This window comes from Ascaphus truei, chromosome 1, assembly GCF_040206685.1.
Source record: "Ascaphus truei isolate aAscTru1 chromosome 1, aAscTru1.hap1, whole genome shotgun sequence".
Classification (NCBI taxonomy): Eukaryota; Metazoa; Chordata; class Amphibia; order Anura; family Ascaphidae; genus Ascaphus; species Ascaphus truei.
In genome coordinates, this window is record NC_134483.1 from 342,697,045 (window position 1) to 342,717,301 (window position 20,257).

Sequence of the window (20,257 nt, forward strand, 5' to 3'; positions counted from 1 at the left end):
TATCACTGCTTTGCGAATCTCATAGCAGACAGTATCACGCTATAAAGGCATTTATCTCACTTAAAAGACTTATCACTGTTTTGTGAATCTCACAGCAGGCAATATCACGCTATAATGGCTTTTTATCTCACTTAAAAGCACTTATCACTGCTTAGTGCATGACCCCCTATGTATTTACGTCTGCGCTGATTTAGTTGTGTAAAAAAAATAGCATTTTGTTTCTGTCTGAAGAGCAACATATTATGAGTATTTCTACTGGTTTAGAATTAGCTGCATGCTGCGCTAGTTTTCTGTGCCATAAAGGACTCACACCCCCTTTAAGGCGACGGAGAAACCCAATGTAGAAAACTGTCAAGAAAAGTAACGCAAGCCGCACATTTTGATTACGTAGACCTGCGCCAATATGCAAATGTAACTCCACCCTCACTCCTCCCACGGGCTCCATAAACCCCTCATCCCATCGCAGGCAGACACTGTATACCTGAAAATGGCGCAACTTAGATTAACACATAGACGCTGCCTGGCGCAGGTATATTTCAGTGCGAGTTACGACAAAGGACCGACTTTGTTATAGAATTTGGCCTTTGATACTTACAACCCGTGGGTTTTTTTGCAATTATTATTATACAGTCCTGAGTGCCTATATAGTCACCACAAGTTTGGAATATAATAGTAATCATTTCAGCTAGGTAAATGCTAAAAAAAAAATTGTCAAAGAAAATCGGTATTTGGTCTGATGTAAGATTTCGTTGTTACCTACAAAGTGCAATACCCTGAAAGAAGAGACAAATTGGCTCGCCGCTGTGCAGCTTTAATCTAAAAAAAAAAACTATTTTTACAAAGAATATCTTTAAAACCACATTTTGTTCAGCAGGAAATTATATTTGATTGCTTAGAACTTTCTTACTGTGCATATAAATGAAGATATCAACAATCGGGACACCTTATTAAAAGGGTAACTGCACTAGATTGAGAGCACCATGCAGAGAATACACGTGTATTAACCCCTTAACGGCCCGTGACTCTGAAAACACCATCCGGGGTGGTTACTTACTGTTGATACAAAAGGGACCACGGGGCGTTGACGGATTATTGCTTTTCAGCTGCAAGTAAACATTCATCTCTGTGATACAAATGAAGCAGGGACAGGGATATTGCACGGCGCATCCCCTGAACATTGATGGCCATTGTTCTCTGTCGACACATTAAACAATGTATCATTATTTTAAAAACACTCACGCCATTAAGAGGCTTTTATATTGCAGGCATTAGGCAGCAACATTCATCCAGTTTAAATTCCTCCGCAAATTCCTTCAACGTGTTTTTAAAGTTGTGCAGTTAACACGACAAATAATTCTGCTAAGAGCTGTTTTTAACTAGGAGCCTATAAGTCAGGTGTTGACTGATGTCACCACTTAAGACACTTTAGTTACATCCGACTGGTACAACCCCCACCCCCCCTGGTCTAAGATATTTGAAAGTAAAAGTAATTAAAAACAAGTATTTGAGCTCTCTTAACCTTTTAACCTCTCTAAACTACTTCTTTACCTTTCCATCCTCCCCAACCACGCCTTGAATTTAACACGTGGTAACATATAGCAATACATTTTATGAATCATGCTTCTAATTTTGCACAACATTACTTTCCCATTAACCCATTATATTTATTTATTTAAAAAATGTTTTACCAGGAAGTAACACATTGAAAGTTACCTCTCGTGTTCCAGTATGCCCTGGATTTCAAGTATGTCCTGTAGTACTTTCCATAGAAGTAACACTAGTGGTGAAACTCTACTGTTACTGTATGAAACAGGGCGATGGCAGGGAGATGTTATCCCAACTTAACCTGGCTGAAGACTTGAACTGTCCACTGTGTGTGATGTCAGTGTCAATTCTATGTACTGCATGGTGGGGATGTGGTTACACATTGTTATTCCACTTCACAGGGACCAAATATGTTCATGCAATGCAATTTTTAAACGTGGTTGGAGAAATACTATCAACATAGTTAGATTGTTATAAACATGAACCATTCATTATGCGCCAAACTAATCTGTACAAATGTTTTTTCCACATGCTCTGTTTTTTTACATCTAACAGAAATGTCCATTAATACTTAACTTTCCTTGCCTACCCTAGGGTGACCCTGGATCTTCTGCTGCTGGCATTAAGGTACACTTTTGTGAAATCAGCAACTTTGAGTGAAATACAGGGGATCTGTGGTAAGAAGCAAAGTAATGCACAGTTATCACAGTAACTCGTATTTACTTGAATGGAGGATAACACATAATTAATTGTACATTACTTCTTTCATGTTGTATAAGTGTGTGGCTTATCGGTATTTACCAAACTAGTCAAACAGGACGTGCAATTACTAGTATCTACCAGAAAATGGTTTGTGACCTGGTGTTATGCAATTAGCAGTAGGTGCTAATTTACATGGTTGAAATTTGTCTGGGAGCCGCGTTAGAATTACTCAGAGCACAACACTTAATCGAAAATTAGCACGATTGATGTATCTTGGGAATAGTTGGAAAACAACCACTATATTTCATACACTTCTCAACAAATTTGAAGTCGTTCTGAAAATGGTTTACGGGCGTGTTTGTTAGGGACACGTGGCAAGGACATAATAGTGCCACGTCTTTACTAGACACCACTTTGTGATTATTACAGAACCTTAAACTCCTTACTTCTTGTCTCAGATTCAGTTATTTGTGGGTTGCTTCTTCAGATGCAAGAAGAGCATGGTATCTGGGACCAGAGAGCAAGTGGTTGCTACTATTCAAGTTTTTCATGTGCTGTGCTATGATGCTAGTAAAGTCAGCTATTCACCCCCATACTTTGCTTGTTCTTACCATCAGTGCTGACTTGAGGGGCGCGGAGCCGGTACAAATTGCCAGGGCCCAGAGGTCCGGAAGGGGGCCTGCTGCCTGACTATGTTGCATGTGTTTTTGTCTTTCTCGGTTGTATCATTAGTTGTATTGCCTTCTCCTCCTGAACAGCAGCGTGTAATGACTCTGCGGACGTCACTGACGTGACATGGTGTCTCGTTGCCATGGCAACGCGACTTCGCTGCGTCAAGTGACGTCGCACCATCATGTTACCATGGCAACGCGTCACCGTGCGACGTCCCGTTGGTGACTTATGTGGCGTCATTTGACACTGCCGGTTCAGAAGGAGGGCGGCAGCAAGGAGGCAGCCGCCACAGCTAAGTGCGGGAGAGAAAAGAGCTGCAGGGGGGCCGAAAACATTTTTTTTCACTAGGGCCCGAATCCGCTGTCAATGGTCCTGCTCACCATCGCTTTCACTTATTTCATTCATCGCTTCTTCCTGTTACAGGGAGAACCTGGTGCATCTGGTCGTTCTGGACAAAAGGTAACATTTATAAAGGATATTTCTCTACTAAATATCTGAAGTTAGCATTTTCTTTCCCAATCAAATGTTTCAATCATTCATCACTGTGTAGAAAGATGACATTTTGGAGTCTTTTCACAAAGTGAAGATACATCAATATATTTGGCCAGAAACCCAATTTGACACCGTAAGTTCTGTTTTTAAACTCAACCTATATTATCAGAAATAGGAATAGCTTTAGTCATTATTTTACATATGTATGACATTTTCAATTGTTGCCGGGCGTAAATATTATTTTATGCCTCTAAAACCATATATGGCTATCAATATACTGATTACGATTGTGTTAATGTAATGTCTTGTTTTCTCCAGATTGCTACCACTTAAAAAAAAAAAAACTAACCAACTATTGCTACTGTACACCTCCTGTGTTTGAATTTTAACTCTGCATGTTTCACTGACAATGCAGCAGCTTAACTAACCACATGAACTTCAAATCCTTGAAGCCCCTTTCACACATTATGCACCGTTTTTGCATCGCATCAATGCCTTTAGTGTTCTGCACAGTAAGAACTAAGCGTTTCTCAATAAATGTACTAACACAATACATTATTTACACTGATAGAAAAACTTAACAAATAAACAGAAAAATAATAGGGATTCTTGAGACTGTTCTTGTGGAATTGATAATTTGACTCGATCATTTGATTCCCTTAGTTCTGCATACGTTACAAAAACATACTGTACCATATGTAAAACATTGTTTGCCATAAAAAAACAACAGTTAGCTACCAAGGGCATACAGTATGTATCAAGGCAAAAATGGGGCAACTTTTGATTTCAATGGGACTTTTACGTTTTTATTTGCCCTACAATTGCACCACTTTTGCATAGATACGTATACCTCCAAATATTGTAACAATTGCTCATTGCTGGATGGATCTGTATGGCAAGACTTAAGAATGAAAAAAAAAAACATATTTTATGTAATATCTCAGTTTCCACAGACATTTATGCTTTTTTTTTAATAATATTAGTTTATTCTTAGAATATCCATAGTTAAATTCAAATGAATAACTGACCAGCTCAGCCATTGAACATTGACACGAGTGCTTCAGAATCTGAAGAGCGCCATACATGAAATAGGAATTTTTATTTCACTTTCATCGTTTAAATAATTGGCTATTAACATAAAGAAATGCCACCCAAATGCTGCACTAACAAAGGAAGCAATTTTGCCTTCATAATAGGAATGATATTTTTTGTTCTGCAAATGATTCCATCAGGTTTTAAACACTGACATTACAACTGCTCGGTAAAATAATGGTATTTCAACAAGCTTTTCCCCCCCCCCCCCATTCGGTAGGGATGTGTTATAATATCTACAGTATATTGTAGGCAGATTTTCATCAACTCAGATATTAGTAGCCGGAACTAGCATGTCAAATGAGTACTATGTTATTTTATGTCATCCTTATCAAAATACTGATTCTGTTAAGCAATCCAAAAATCCCAGCATCTTGTGTGACCTAGCAGCAAAAAGTATGAAACCTTTATGGAGCATTAAGCATGCCAAGTAATAACTGTTGAAGCTCCTGGAATGATTGTGAGACTTCATATTTTAAATAAGCCAAAAACAGAGTCAGTTGTCAAAGTAGTTTCCCAAGCTTTGAAGATGTTTGTTTTGGCCAGTTGTGTACTATTAAAGGAGCAATTCATGCCGTTGAATGAACCCCATTAGCTTGAGCTCCAGGGACCCCTGCTTCCAGAGATACTTACCTCTGTAGTTGTTGACGGTAGTTGCTCCGGCTGAGATAGCTGGGCCTTAAAGTTGAAAGCTCTACGTCACGCCGGCCAATAGGAAGCCAGACCTGAGATGTCACAGCTTCCTATTGGCCCTCATGACACAGGAGCTTTGAAACTCTATTACATGATCTCTGGTAGCCGAGCAGACAGGCTATACTGGCACCCACTATGGAGGTCTGTATCTCCAGAAGCAGGGGGGCCCCCAAGCTGAAACGAAGGGGGTTCAGTTCCTGAGACCCCTGCTTCAATATTATGTAAAGAAAATGAAGAAAAAAACCCGGCATGGATTGCCGCTTTAAGAGCTTCATTTACTGACTCACGCTATGAGTTTACTCTACTCTATCGCAGCTGCAGTGAATGGTGTTCACAGGTGCTAAATTGCTAACACAGTGTAGTAAATGAGCTGCTAAATATTATGCTGATGTACCCCACACTATTGGCTGTGCAGACCACTTTTGATATTTTATGAGGTGCTGTAAACAGTGACGGTGGTGAAGACGTGTTACACGTCACAAAAATCCACGTTGTGAACTCGTAAACATAGGCAGCTAGGTGAGTCACATCTGTAGTATTAAATACTACTTTGGGTCTTTTGTTGCCTTTATAAAATAGCACTTCATCTTGATATTTCACTGGGGGGGGGGGGGGGAGTTTTAAGTTATGAGCATCATCATCTTTTTTAGAAGGGGTAAAATCCTAGTGAATCTTTAGTGAAAGCTATAAGAACTGTCCTACATAGTCTGGCATATCGGAGGTTGTTAGCAAAGTGTTGCATGTGTTATATAGGTCGCAATGCCAAGTAATTAACTGCGACACTTTAGCTCAACTATTTCAAATCTATTTGTAACCACGAGTAAGTGTGCCCCTGGTATCCCCTGGCAAGGTTACTACAATGTCTTAAATCTTCAGACTATATTGAACCAGATTCAGCAATGCCCTTAATATTTCTATATTCATCTTAAAACCTTAGAGGTCACAGTTTTCTGGAGTGAGTTGTTTATCTTCTGTGTAAGCATCTTATTAATAAAATCAGAGAGCGACTGATGATTTCTTGAGTACTCATTTAGAGGGACATTATTTAAAGCTTGTAGCTATACAAATTGCTCTTTTGCTGACTCAGTTCATTGGAGGCAGGAGTGCGGGGGAATCGCACTGCAATTAACCACCTAAAACCAAAACATTTTGAGCATCAGTTTCCAGTAAGAAGGATAAGTTACAGGAACCATGTGATGATGAAATGTAGGATGGCTCTAATGAGAAAGGTGACGGATGGAAGTCAAATACTTAGATTTCATAATTCTACATGTAACATCAGAAAGAAAGAAACACTTGAAGAGAGACAAACTTAGGTTGAAGTATTAAATAATTGTTGATGAAGACTCCAATTCTGCCTCATAAGAGATGTTCTGTATAAAGTGCTGGGAGAACTATAAACCTTTTTTTTGGTGAGGTATGTTTTGCATGACAAATTTCACCAAAGCTACTGGAACAATAAATTGTGCGGAATAAAACTAAACTGTACTAAAATCTTTACAATGTGTGTGTTTAACCTTGAATAATCTAGAGCCAAAGACAATATATTTCAAGCAGAGTATCCTGTCCTAGGACAAAATGAAATAATGACACACTGAAATTGGACAAGCAAGAGTACTATACAGCAGTGTTGTTTTTAACTTTTTTTTGGTTAAAGATCAGATGCATTGTAAGGAACCCCAAGCCTCTCTAATAGCGTGTCTCAGATCAGATGCATTGTAAAGATCCCCAACCCTCTCTAATAGCACATATGAGATCAGATACATTGTAAGGAACCCCCAGCCCTCTCTAATAGCGCGTCTGAGATCAGATGCATTGTAAGGAACTCCCAACCCTCTCTAATAGAGCGTCTGAGATCAGATGCATTGTAAGGAACCCCAACCCTCTCTAATAGCACGTATGAGATCAGATGTATTGTAAGGAACCCCCAACCCTCTCTAATAGAGCGTCTGAGACCACATACATTGTAAGGACCCCAACCCTCTCTAATAGCACGTCTGAGATCAGATGCTTTGTAAGGAACCCCAACCCTCTCTAATAACGTGTCTGACATCAGATGCATTGTAAGGAACCCCAACCCTCTCTAATAACGTGTCTGACATCAGATGCATTTTAAAATCTTCTGTATTTGGTACAATTTTCAATTGACCTGAAAATTCAAGAAACCCTTTAGGGATGCCCGGGGAACCATATGGTTCATAGGAACCCCTGTCGAAAAACACTGCTATACAGTTTACTTGTCTTAAAACCCTGGTTTCAGCGAATTGCAGCCCAGAATAATACAATTGCAGATATATATGGCAGATGCTAATATATTCAATGTGAAATCATTTTTCTATCTTGGCCTTGAGTTTTTGTCAAATTATGAACACTGACATGTATTTGTGCACATGCACAACATGAGACAAGCTATAATACCTGCTATTATGCCATTTCATCCTCTCTGTGATCCCCAGAAGGGTATATTTTTTCTGTAATGTTATGTGATTTTCCTATGTAGGGTGAACCAGGGCTTCCTGGGCTTCCTGGACTTCCTGGGATAAAGGTAAATACAACCATTATCTCTCTTGAGCGGAATACTATCTTTAAAGCAGCAATCCCCTGTTTTCACTTTTGCTATTGTCTTTAGTGACATGAACCGTTTTAAAGATTGACTCTCTTTGCAATTCCCCCCCCCCCCCCACCCCGCCCAAATTGGGAACTTAAAATGTCTGCTGCTATGCATACAACAAAGTGCCTGTGAAATACAAAAACTTATAAGAACACAGAAAATAAAAATTTGGGGGTTGGGGGGGGGGGAGGGGGGGAATAAGGAAATAGCTGTCCACAGCTTACACTAGCAGAATATGCTAGTACTTGCATTTCAGCATGTGGCTAGATTGCTGTTTTAAACTCATAGTTGAAGGCTCTTGTTCCATATACTGTGAAGATGTCTTTCTATGCTGGAGAGCAGTTTTGCCTCTTTTTTAATGATAGGGACTAAACATTTCTTCAGCACAGGAAAGGTGCTTGCAATATTGTATAAGGCCCAAAGAGAGATGATGTTGATGCATGCCTGTCAGTTCTTTGAAGCATTTACTTTACGTTGCCATGAAAAATAAAAAAGTTTTTTTTATTGTTCACACCTCAGTATCTTGGTATGATCTGTGCAGCCTTCCTCCTTCGGTATGTAATTAGAGGATGTTTTACTCAATGAGGTGTTAGGAAGTGAGAAAATAACTTCTCCATTCGTATCGGAGCAGAGATTTGCAAATTAGATGCTGGTGAATGTGAATAGGGTTTGCAACTTTCAACCAGGAAAGCAGGGTATGTGTTTATTGATGATGTTCGCAGTGACACAGCGTTTGGCTGAGGCTGTTATAGTCATCGCGGGTGATTACAGCAATATTTCCTTGCAGTCACCACTTTGCACCCCAGCATAGAGGCCTGGCAGTGGGCTTCTTTTCTATGTCTCTACTGCTTTACTGCTCTGCTCCATGCCAGCCTATTACTACATTCAGCCAGCCTGCTGACCAGCATGAGTTGAACTATTTCCTACAGATTTGGGCCAGTCCTGCCAAATGTGAGACAGGCGATAAATGTACATACTTGTAAATGAGCTATAAGGCAAATAGGACATTTGGTTGTGACCAAATGGGCGTCGACACTTTGCCGCGATTCACCCCACCGCAGCCGATCCGCTGGAATCTCCGCTGCTGGGTAAGGCAAGTTTTATTACTGTGTAGGGTAGTGGGTTAATTTGAAGGGTTTTGTGGTTAGTGAAGGGGGTTCATTTAAGGGTTTCAGCGGTTAGGTGGGTAATTTAAGGGGTTTTATTGTAAGGGGTTTTAGGGTAAGGCACTTACCTTAGTGGTGAAGTGGCCGGTGGCGCAAGCTTCTATTGGCGGGGTGAGTCACAGTGAAGCGCTGGCGAAACCGCCGCAACCAAATGTCCTGGACCGCTATAAGGTGCCTTACAGCTTAGACCCACTTTGTAAATACGGCACTCCCTCTTTCCCACCAGTATTCTTACCATTGAGCCTTGCAGGGGATTGAGTTAAGAAAATCCTCGGTCTCAAAATGCTGGCTTTGTTGCCCTTGTGCACATGTTAATATCTAAAACCATTTCACCCTATGCTTTTAGGGAAAGGATGTGGTTTGCTTCTTTTGTTTTTATTTTTTAAATATAAGCTCACACAATTAGAAACATGCTTTCTGGAAACATGTTTTGTTGTGCAGCATAAACCGTGATAAACATGACAAAACCAGCAATACACTCTGCTCATTTAGGTCAAGAACAGGATCTATAGATATGTAGACCCCTCTTTGAGGACTACTAGGTACTGTAAGGGGTTAACTGCCTTAATGGGTTAACTGGGTTGGCTCACTCAGGTTTGAATCCTCCCGTTTGTCTTGTGACCACTTATGTCACCATAGGGAGCACAGAGGGTATATATAGCTCCATCCTATGTTCTAGAAGCATGTTCTTCAGAGTTCTAACTGGGGTTCTCACTGTGTCCTGTAAATAGGTTTGTGTTTATACTGTAGTTATGTGTATAAAGAGATGTCCTGTCACCATTTGTTGTTTTCAGTTAGGAATGTGCCCTTTAAGATGGCGCCTTGTCCACAAGTGTTGCCAATACCACAGCCTGACAGCTACTGTCCTCACCGAGTTACCAACACTGCAGCCAGTATTTATATAGAACCCAGCTTGGCTTGTCGAAGCGGGCGGTCAGGCGTGGCAGACCTGGATTGTCGGGTCAGGCTCAAGTCCAAATGTACAGTGAAGAGCTGACCTGCGGCGACATGTTCGCCGACAGCATTTTGATCGCGGCCAAACATCCCATTCCGTACCGAGCCTGCTTCTAAGTTAAAGTGCACCCCATCTTCCCAGCAACACTACCAGAAGGAAGGCAGTAAGACTGCTCGTAAAATAGCTTGAATCTCAGTGAGAGAAAATCTTTCCAAGAATCCCGGCTGCGTGAAATAAAACAACATGACAGAATCAATTAAAGCAGAAATCCCACCTGGGAAATGTCAAAAACCTTTTTTTTTTTAAACATAATTGTAACTAGGGTGCCCACCGGTGCTGAACAGCACTATTATTATTTTTGCCCAGGGGACCTCCTGTTTTCCAATATACTTTCCAGTTTACATACTGTATTTATAGTTCCCTCCTGGGGAAACAATATGGCTGCCAAATCTCACTGGATCCGCGAGTTCCAATTGGTCAACACCGGATTTCCATGCTGTTTCCCCCACGAGGAGCACCGGCACCAAAAAGTGTCATTGTTATCGGGAACCGCAGGGTCCCTGGTGCTGAAAATGGAGCGCTTTTAGCACCAGACACCCCCTCTGCTCCAATTATATATTTTTGTTTTTTGCGGGCTTGCTGCTTTAACTCCAGTCTGATAATACCACAGCTCTCATCTAGGAGGGCGAGCCAATAAACACTAATATTTAGACAAGCAGAGAATTATGGGAGGGGAAGTCGCAACCATACAAACACATTGGCAAAAAGAAGATTTGAAGATGATATTTTGGGGCGTGGGGAGGAATTTTAAATTGGTTAAGTAGTTGTGATTTTCTGATAAGAAGTCTGAGAACACTCTGAATCCAACTGTAAATTGTACAGCGGTCCAGAATATTGCTTCAGGGTGTGGCCACTTGGAGCCCTTACACCCATTGAGAATAATGTTGTTGTTAATATCAACTTTATTTAATATTTCACTTTTCTCCAAATGGGACTCAAAGCGCTTCACAATTACAGTAATTATAGAGCTCATTACACAGCACATAGGAATTTTTACAGGCACAGTCCCTGCCCAGATGAGTATACAGTCTATGATTTTAGGGCAATAGGCAAAGGGAGATAAAATGACTTGTCAAATGTCACAAGGAGCTGACACCAGGAATTGAACCAGGTTCCCCTGATTAAAACGCAGTGTTGTTGGTTAAAGTGTCAGTGGCAACTATTCTGTAAGGTGTGATACGCACAGATGATGTGTTATCGCATGATAAGTTTTTGATGTTAATGGGGCATTTCCTCCGATAGCACGTCATCTGTGCTTATCACACCTTACAGAATACAGGCCAGTGTCTTTACTCACTGAGCCACTTGTTGACTCTTTCTACCTCTCGAAAGTGTGTGTGCTCCTGGCCACAAAGTTACTTCACTGCATATTATTTCGTTGATAATCCTTGACCAATCGTATATTAGTCGCAGGCATTTCTGACACAGTGGGTCAGACAAAGGTAAAAAGAGCCTCACTGGCTATTTCGATTCAATACTGAATGAGCTACTGTCTTGTGTGTGTTTATAATGAGCTCCCTCTAGTGTCTTAAACTCCACACTGAAACTGCCAAGGGAATTTGTCAAAGCATCTTGCAATTTCCATAAATGGCACAAGGAAATGTTATACCTTTATACATGGTTAGGTGCCTGGAGTGAATGAAGATTGCATATTGATTGTACTAAGCCAGTGCAGGCAATTTTAAGACTAAGTACAAGTAAATAAAATCTTACATTCAATTATTCAACTGTGAATAGCTATAAATAAAACATGAATTATGGATCTCCTCCTTAGTTTTTATCTGTATTGCGTGTGTTTTTGCAACGCACACACAGTCTCTCTCTCTAGTAATTATTAAATGAAGCATTTTAAGGACATTCTCCCCAAAAATATAATGGGTCACTGAGTATGACTACATCTTTCTAAAGTTTCCTTGACTTTCTGCAAACATTTATTGTATTGTACCCTTTGTGCATTGTATTTTTGTTGATGTCGTCATATGACTAGACACACCCCAGTTGAAGTTGTACTACCATATGTAGCGGGTGTACCCCTAGGGTACTATAACTACTGGTACTGCTGTCACCTGTGAGGCTAACCAGAGGCCTGAGCCTCCGCCACTGGGAGCCTGGGGTGTACTTACACTCGGTGCAGCGCCTCCACTGATGAGTAGGGTGACCAGATTTTGAAAATGAAAAACCGGGACACATTTTTTTTTTACATAACAGTTTATTTATTGTAGTACACTTATACTTTACTACCATTAGTCCTTGTTACGTGCGTGTGTGCACGTGCGTCGGATGACCTCACTAATCGAAAAAAAAAACAGATGTGAATGATTCTGAACCCATTAACCAGTGTCAGGATGCCCCCTCTTCACAATTTCTAAAGCAGCAATCCCGTCTGGGATCTTACCTGATCCGCAGTCCCTCAAGGTACTATACTGGAGGGGAGGTGTTTCCTCCCTGTCTTCCGATGTCTCCCGCATGAAACTTGAGTCAGATCTGGAAGAAAGCAGGGTAGGTTACTTTAGTGTAGGTATACGGCAGTTAAGATAAGACATAGAGGGTGAGGGAGACAGGGAGGGAGAGGGAGACAGGGAGGGAGAGGGAGACAGGGAGGGAGAGGGAGACAGGGAGGGAGAGAGAGAGGGAGACAGGGGGAGAGAGAGAGGGAGACGAGGAGAGAGAGAGGGAGACAGGGGGGAGAGACAGGGGGAGAGAGAGAGACAGGGAGGGAGAGAGAGAGGGAGACAGGGGGAGAGAGGGAGACGGGGAGAGAGGGAGACAGGGGGAGAGAGTGAGACGGGGAGAGAGGAAGACAGAGGGGGAGAGAGAGAGAGGGAGACAGAGGAGGAGAGAGAGGGAGAGAGAGGGAGACGGGGAGAGAGAGAGGGAGACGGGGAGAGAGAGGGAGACAGAGGGGGAGAGAGAGAGGGAGACGGGGAGAGAGAGAGGGAGACAGGGAGGGAGAGAGAGAGACAGGGAGGGAGAGAGAGAGACAGGGAGGGAGAGAGGGAGACAGGGGGAGAGAGGGAGACGGGGGGAGAGGGAGACGGGGAGAGAAGGAGACAAAGGGGGAGAGAGAGAGAGGGAGACAGAGGGGGAGAGAGAGGGAGACAGAGGGGGAGAGAGAGAGGGAGACAGGGTGAGAGAGAGAGAGGGAGATGGGGAGAGAGAGGGGGAGACAGGGGGAGAGAGAGAGGGAGACAGGGGGAGAGAGAGAGAGGGAGACAGGGGGAGAGAGAGAGAGACAGGGGGAGAGTGAGAGGGAGAGACAGGAAGGAAGAGACAGGGAGAGAGAGACAGGGAGGGAAAGACAGGGAGGGAAAGACAGGGAGGGAGAGACAGGGAGGGAGAGACACAGAGGGAGAGACAGGGAGGGAGAGACAGGTAGGGAGAGACAGGTAGGGAGAGACAGGTAGGGAGAGACAGGGAGGGAGAGACAGGGAGGGAGGGAGAGAGACAGGGAGGGAGAGGGAGAGACAGGGAGGGAGGGAGAAACGGAGAGAGGGAGAGGGAGAGACAGGGAGGGAGGGAGAGGGAGAGACAGGGAGGGAGGGAGGGAGGGGGAGAGACAGGGAGGGAGAGGGAGAGACAAGAAGTGAGGGAGAGACAGGGAGTGAGGGAGAGACGGTGAGTGAGGGAGAGACAGGGAGGGAGGGAGAGGGAGAGACAGGGAGGGGGAGAGAAAGGGAGGGGGAGAGAGAAAGGGAGGGGGGGAGAAAGGGAGGGGGAGAGAGACAGGGGGAGAGAGACAGGGGCGGGGGAGAGACAGAGAGAGGGAGACAGGGAGGGTGAGGGAGACACACACCCACTGATACACACCCACCCAACCCACTGATACACACCCACCCAACCCACTGATACACACACACCCCCACCCACTGATACCCACACCCACTGATACCCACACCCACCCACTGATACCCACTGATACACCCACACCCACTGATACACACACACACACACACACACACTGATACACACACACAAACACACTGATACACACACACACACTGATACACACACACACACACACACACACACACACACACTGATACACACTGATACACACACCCACTGATACACACACACACACACACACACACTAATATACACACACTGATACACACACACACACACTGATATACACACACACACACACACACTGATACACACACATACACACCCACTGATACAGTACACACACACACCCACTGATACACACACCCACTGATACACACACACACACACCCTGATACACACACACACACACACCCACACACACCCTGATACACACCCACACCCACTGATACACACACCCACCCACTGATAAACACCCACTGATACACACACACACCCACTGATCCACACACACACACCCACTGATACACACACACACACACACACTGATACACACACACCCACTGATACACACACACACACACACACACACACACACACACACACACACACACTGATACACACACACACACACTGATACACACACACACACTGATACACACACACTGATACACACACACACACACACACCCACTGATATACACACACACCCACTGATACACACACATACACACCCACTGATACACACACACCCCCACTGATACACACACACACTGATACACACACACACACCCTGATACACACACACACACCCACACACACACCCTGATACACACACACACACACTGATACACACACACACACCCACTGATACACACCCACTGATACACACACACCCACTGATCCACACACACACACACACCCACTGATACACACACACACACACACACACACACACACACACACACACTGATACACACACACACACTGATACACACACACACACACACCCACTGATACACACACACACACACACACACACATTGATACACACACAGATACACACACAGATACACCCCGCCAGCCCCTGCACCGCCCGCGCAACGCGCAGCCACCACTGCCCGCCCCCGAGCCGATCTCCCAAACCAAGTGGACGGGGGGAAGTGAGCGCCGGGGGGCAAAGGTGGGAGCGCCGGGGGGGAAAGGTACGAGATCCGGGGGGCAAAGGTTTGAGCGCCAGGGGGCAAAGGTTCGAGTGCCGGGGGGCAAAGGCAGGCGCACCCCCGCTACCACCTCCTATTACCCCCCCCCCTTGGCTGGGACCCGGGACAGAAGGGGGACACTCACCACGCACAGAGGAGCTGGGAGCGGGAAGGCAGTCAGTCACGTGTGCGCTGCACAAAGCGGAAGCCCCGCCCCCGGCTTCCTCTGACATGCCTGCAACGGTGCGACCAATCCCCTGCGGGCTGGCCAGCATTCTAAGTCCCGCCCCCGGCATCATCATTCATCCAATCCCCTACTGGCCGGCTTGCATGCTAAGTCCCGCCCCCAGCATTCTCCATCATTCAGTCCCACCGGCAGCATTCACACACACACATACAAAATACGTACCGGCCGCCGCATTCTCCTCACCGCCGCTGTCCCGCAATACCAGGACCAGGGACAAAAACCGGGACAAAAACTGGGACGACTTAAAACCGGGACAGGACACAAAAAACCGGGACTGTCCCGGTAAAACCGGTACGAATGGTCACCCTACTGATGAGGGATCCCAACGTGGTGGGAGTGTGCCCCCACCAGACAACCATACAGTAAATACACACACGGCTGTATGAAACAGTATTTACTAATCAGCATACTATACTTGGCATATCAATAGCACAGCATCACATAACATTGCATAACATTGCATAACATCCCACCAGCCCACGTGTCCATCATTGCATCACCAAGTGTCCACCAGCTATGAAGTTAGTGTGTATGCAAGGGACAGCGCTTCCCTTTGTTGGGGCCCGTTGGTGCACTTTAATATACTACCTCACTGGTTATGGTCCTAACCAGGAGAATCCTTGGTGAATCAGCAACACCGCACAGTGATGCCGCGATGTGCTGCTCTGGCAGAGATGAATCCCTTGTCTGTCTCCCCAAGGGAGGGATCTCCAGCCGGATGATTCTTGACTGTCTGTCTCTTTAAGGAATCAGCGTCTGTTTCAGCATTCAGGCTGCACCACCCTCAGGCAATGTCCTGCAGCATACACCTCTCTAATGCTATATGAAAGGGTCCCTACATAAAGGCCTTCCCTATAGCAAGCACTCAGAACACATATACAGTGACTCAGGGAACTAGCTGGGCCCTATGGGATTGACCTCTGGCCTAGTCCCTGGAGCACTGCTCCGTGGACCAACCTGCAGATTCAGGCTCCTGGTCTTCACTGGCACTTCCTCTACCAGCAGGCAATAGTCTTTCCTTCTTCCAGAAGCAATCCAGCCATCCTATTAGCTCTCGTAAGTCACCAGGCAGCTTCCTCCCTGAGCATCATGGGAGTTGTAGTCCTTGAGCTGCCTGATTAACATTGCGACCGCGTGCGCATAGGGCACTGCGCCTGCGTGATTCTAATGGCCGCCACGACCTTGCCCCACTCATGCGCAACCTTTCAGAGCTCTTCCCGGCCTTTGCCGCTTGTGCGCATGTCCAACTATGCACTAGTGCGCGCGCACACCCAACATGGCGGCGCCCTGGGGCGAGAACCACCGGCACTCTATTTACCCTGCGTTACACTGAGGGTAAGGGGGGGGGGGAAACCGGGAGCACGGGGAGACCGGAGGGTACCTGGCTACACATAGAAGAGGTGAAGGGACTCTTGCTAGAACCTGATTAGACAATCCCACCTGGTTCAATGATGCTGTGTGATCTCGGGCAAGTCATGTTATATCCTTGGAGATCATAGTCGATACCTTTGCAGTTTTCCTATGTAAGCTGCTGTTCAGGGCAGAGAGCTAGAGGGTGTTCTTCCAAACTACCATATAGAACGAAATACATACGCATTTAAAGTGCTTTGAGAGTGAAAGGTGCTCCACAAAAACGAATTTGTAATTATCTCAGTTGTTCCAATCCGAACAAAGAGTTTTTTTTTACAGCGTTCCATTACACTCACATACAAGCTTCCATGCACAACGTTCAGCTCCCAAAATTTGTGTTACAGCACAGTCACATATAGGTAACATTCAGTACAGGAGATAACTAAGTAGGGAAGATTTCATCTGGCAAACTTTATTTGTTTAATTCTTTCAACTGTGCCTTTTGGGCGTGGACAAAAGATTTTGCAACCAATGACATTAACCCCTTCAACTGCTAGAGGGGATTGCAGTGCGGGCAGACGTGGGTTCAAATATTCCTTTTTTTCTAATGGTACTTTCTCAAAATAACTCTATCTGAAGACATCGAAATACAAAACGTAACGAAATGCTTGTGTATGAAACAGTCAATCCCACCACACAACATACTGCAGTCTCTTTTCAAATAAAGCGCATACTGAATTGCACTTAATTGCAGCTATACTTTAGTGCAGCTATAAATCTGCTTCTATTTAGATTAAATATTGGTAAGAGAGAAAATATTTGAGAGGGATACACTTCATAGACATATTCTTGGTTGCTCTGTTCCGGAAATGTTACACGTTAGTTATTACATAAACTGCCTTTCTGCATGGGAAAGAGAATGGGGCTCTTATTTCTGCCAATGGTTTACTGTAATTCTCCAAAGCAGGTATCATGCTGATGTGAGTTCTTATTAGCCTTAAAGTAGGAAGTAGCCTGTATTAATAAAAAATGCAAAGCCATGGTGCATTAATCAGAATTCTCACCCGTGCCAATCAGAAAAGGATTACATTGTTTTTATCCAAATTGGCCTCACACTGGGGCAATAAATGTCTTAGAAATCATTGGCTCGTAATTAATCTCAGTTCTGCAGTTCTAAGGTGGGGGCCGGGGGGCTCATACAATGTGGTACTGTGCAGTAAGGACCTTGTGCCTCTTTATATTTAATAAGCATTCACTGTGATATGAAGCAATGACTTTATTTCCTGTATTATTACTCAGCTGGTATATTTCCTTTTCAGCCTCTGCAGTACAGAAGGGTCATATGTGTATTAAAGTCTTCTGGGCTAGAAGGGCTAACCTTTGCAAATAATATACTTTTTGTATATAGATTTTTTCTAATGATCATCTCCTAGGAGGAAATAATCAGCAAACATGACCTGAAGTTTAATTTTCACCAGCACCATGTACTCCTACCAGATGGAAATCACAAAGGCCAAATCATCGAAGGAGTTGAGGTTGGGATCATCCCAATGAAATGTAACCAGGATTAGTTGTCCATGGAATGCTAAAGACACCTAATATACTGCTGTGAAGCGCTATGTACATTAATGGCGCTATATACATAAAGACATATATACATACATACATACATACATACATACATACATATACAGTACTTTGTAGTCCCAGCAAACTGAAAGCATTTGTCATGTAATTGGTTATCATGTAATAGGTTGTCATCAACCATCGTTAAGATCCAAAAGATCCTCATTATGTCAAGGAAGAAAAGCCAATAACATAATTTTTTTTGGGGGGGGGGGGTGGGGGAGGGATATGCTGAGGGGGTTTAAACTCCACAGATGTTGACAACTGTACCTATTACATCATGTATCCAATGAACTTTTGCACTGTTGCTACTTGTGTTTGGTTATTCAGCTGTATTTAAATCAGTCAGCTCTCTGCTCCCCCATAAATGAAATTTTTCCAATAAAAAGTACTATCTTGTGATATTGTAAAAATGGCAAAAAAAAAACAAAAAAGAAAACTGATAACCATTTCGACAGTTGAGTATCTTGCAGGACAATACAAATTCAGTACAATTGTGATTTAGGCACAAAATATGCATTGGCTTGGAAAGCAGACCAGTCTGAGGGCCAATGGTATTACCGCTTGCACAAGAAGCATTAGAATGAACACTTCAAATAACAAAGCTTAGTAACAGGAAATACATTACAGTATTTAACAAATATAGCTACCATCTGCTGCATTTTCTTAAACTTACTTCTATGTGGCATGATTGTAAAGCTGTTTTATTAGGCATACATTTTGTGCTAATATATTCCAGGCACAGGAAGCAGAATAGACGGGTATGAAATGGTCATATATACTATGTGTGCTTTTAAAATATAACCACAGGATTGAGACATACATGGCCAGTAAGAAGTTAGAAAGTCTCTGTTTCTGTCCAACTGCAGTGTAAATCCTCAAATAAATTAACGGTGGTTACAATTTTGTTCGCAGCTGGTGCTCTGAAGGCTAAAAAAAATCCAGGTCTTTAAATAATAAGGAAGTGCTTTGTGTGTTGTCATAAGATGTGAAACTAGATGCCTTTCCAAGTTCAAATATCACTCCACTCACTGGATTTACTATGAACAGATATTAGTCCAAATTTGTGAGGTTGCTTAGAAAGCATTAAGGTGAGAGCCAAATTGAGGCAAGTGGAAATCATTGCAGACTATTCTTCACTATGTTGGATCCACTTATGGCACCCATGGTACAATATTAAGTTGGTGTGCTTGAAAGTTATTTTGATATCTTGCACCGTGCTATAACTTCTTTCTGCTGTATACTTGTCCAGGCTTCACACATACTGTATACTGTATGTACGTCTGGCAAATATGTCTTTGGTTTATATAATAGATCTGTTTTGAGCAAGAAACTCCTTCTTTGGCTTTATTCAAATAGTGTCCAAGTGCTTATTTTTTATCTGAATGGTAAACCTCTACTGTGTTATACCTTACTGTGCATCATTTGAGATTATACGTTATGTTATTGTATCTTTGACACATAGTTGTAATGTGACTTGTAGCAGATGTTATTACCCCGTTTATGTGAAATAATTGTCAAAATAACGTGTTCAATTATGTTAATATTTAATAATAATTAATTAATAATTAAATAATTAATATCTAATAATAGTTAATTAATCTCCTTAAATATTGTTTTAAATGGCCCTACTGTTAAATAACGTTCTGGCGGTAACGTCTGCTACATCTGTACTTTATTGGAAGGCTCGCAAACAGTTGATTCAAGGATAGAGATGTGCCAGCTTCTTACACTCATTAGAAAACTTTGTCAATATAACCCTTTTTGGTTCGGTGAAAAAGTTTGCAATTAATTCGCTTAATGCAAAAAAATCAATGGGCAGTGTATGTTTAAGTAGTTTCAATTATTTTTGCTTTCAAAAATTCGAACGAACTTAAAAAATCAAAAACTAAGATGAGAACTCTTGTTTCGACACTTTAAAAAAGCCAAATAGCGAATTTTTAACAATTTTTTAGCCGTTTCACTACAGCATTTTGTTTCAAAGGTTTGAACTGTATT

General features: G+C 43.1%; 1 protein-coding gene across 1 annotated transcript in view; it reads left to right on the forward strand.

Annotated features, from left to right (window-relative positions):
- The window catches only part of COL25A1 (collagen type XXV alpha 1 chain), a 469,301-nt gene that overhangs the window by 388,579 nt on the left and 60,465 nt on the right, over positions 1-20,257 (forward strand). Inside the window, exons 16-18 of the mRNA XM_075608347.1 lie at positions 2,140-2,172; positions 3,343-3,378; positions 7,697-7,741. Coding sequence (XP_075464462.1) covers positions 2,140-2,172; positions 3,343-3,378; positions 7,697-7,741 — 114 coding nt within the window. The remainder of the gene's footprint in view (positions 1-2,139; positions 2,173-3,342; positions 3,379-7,696; positions 7,742-20,257) is intronic.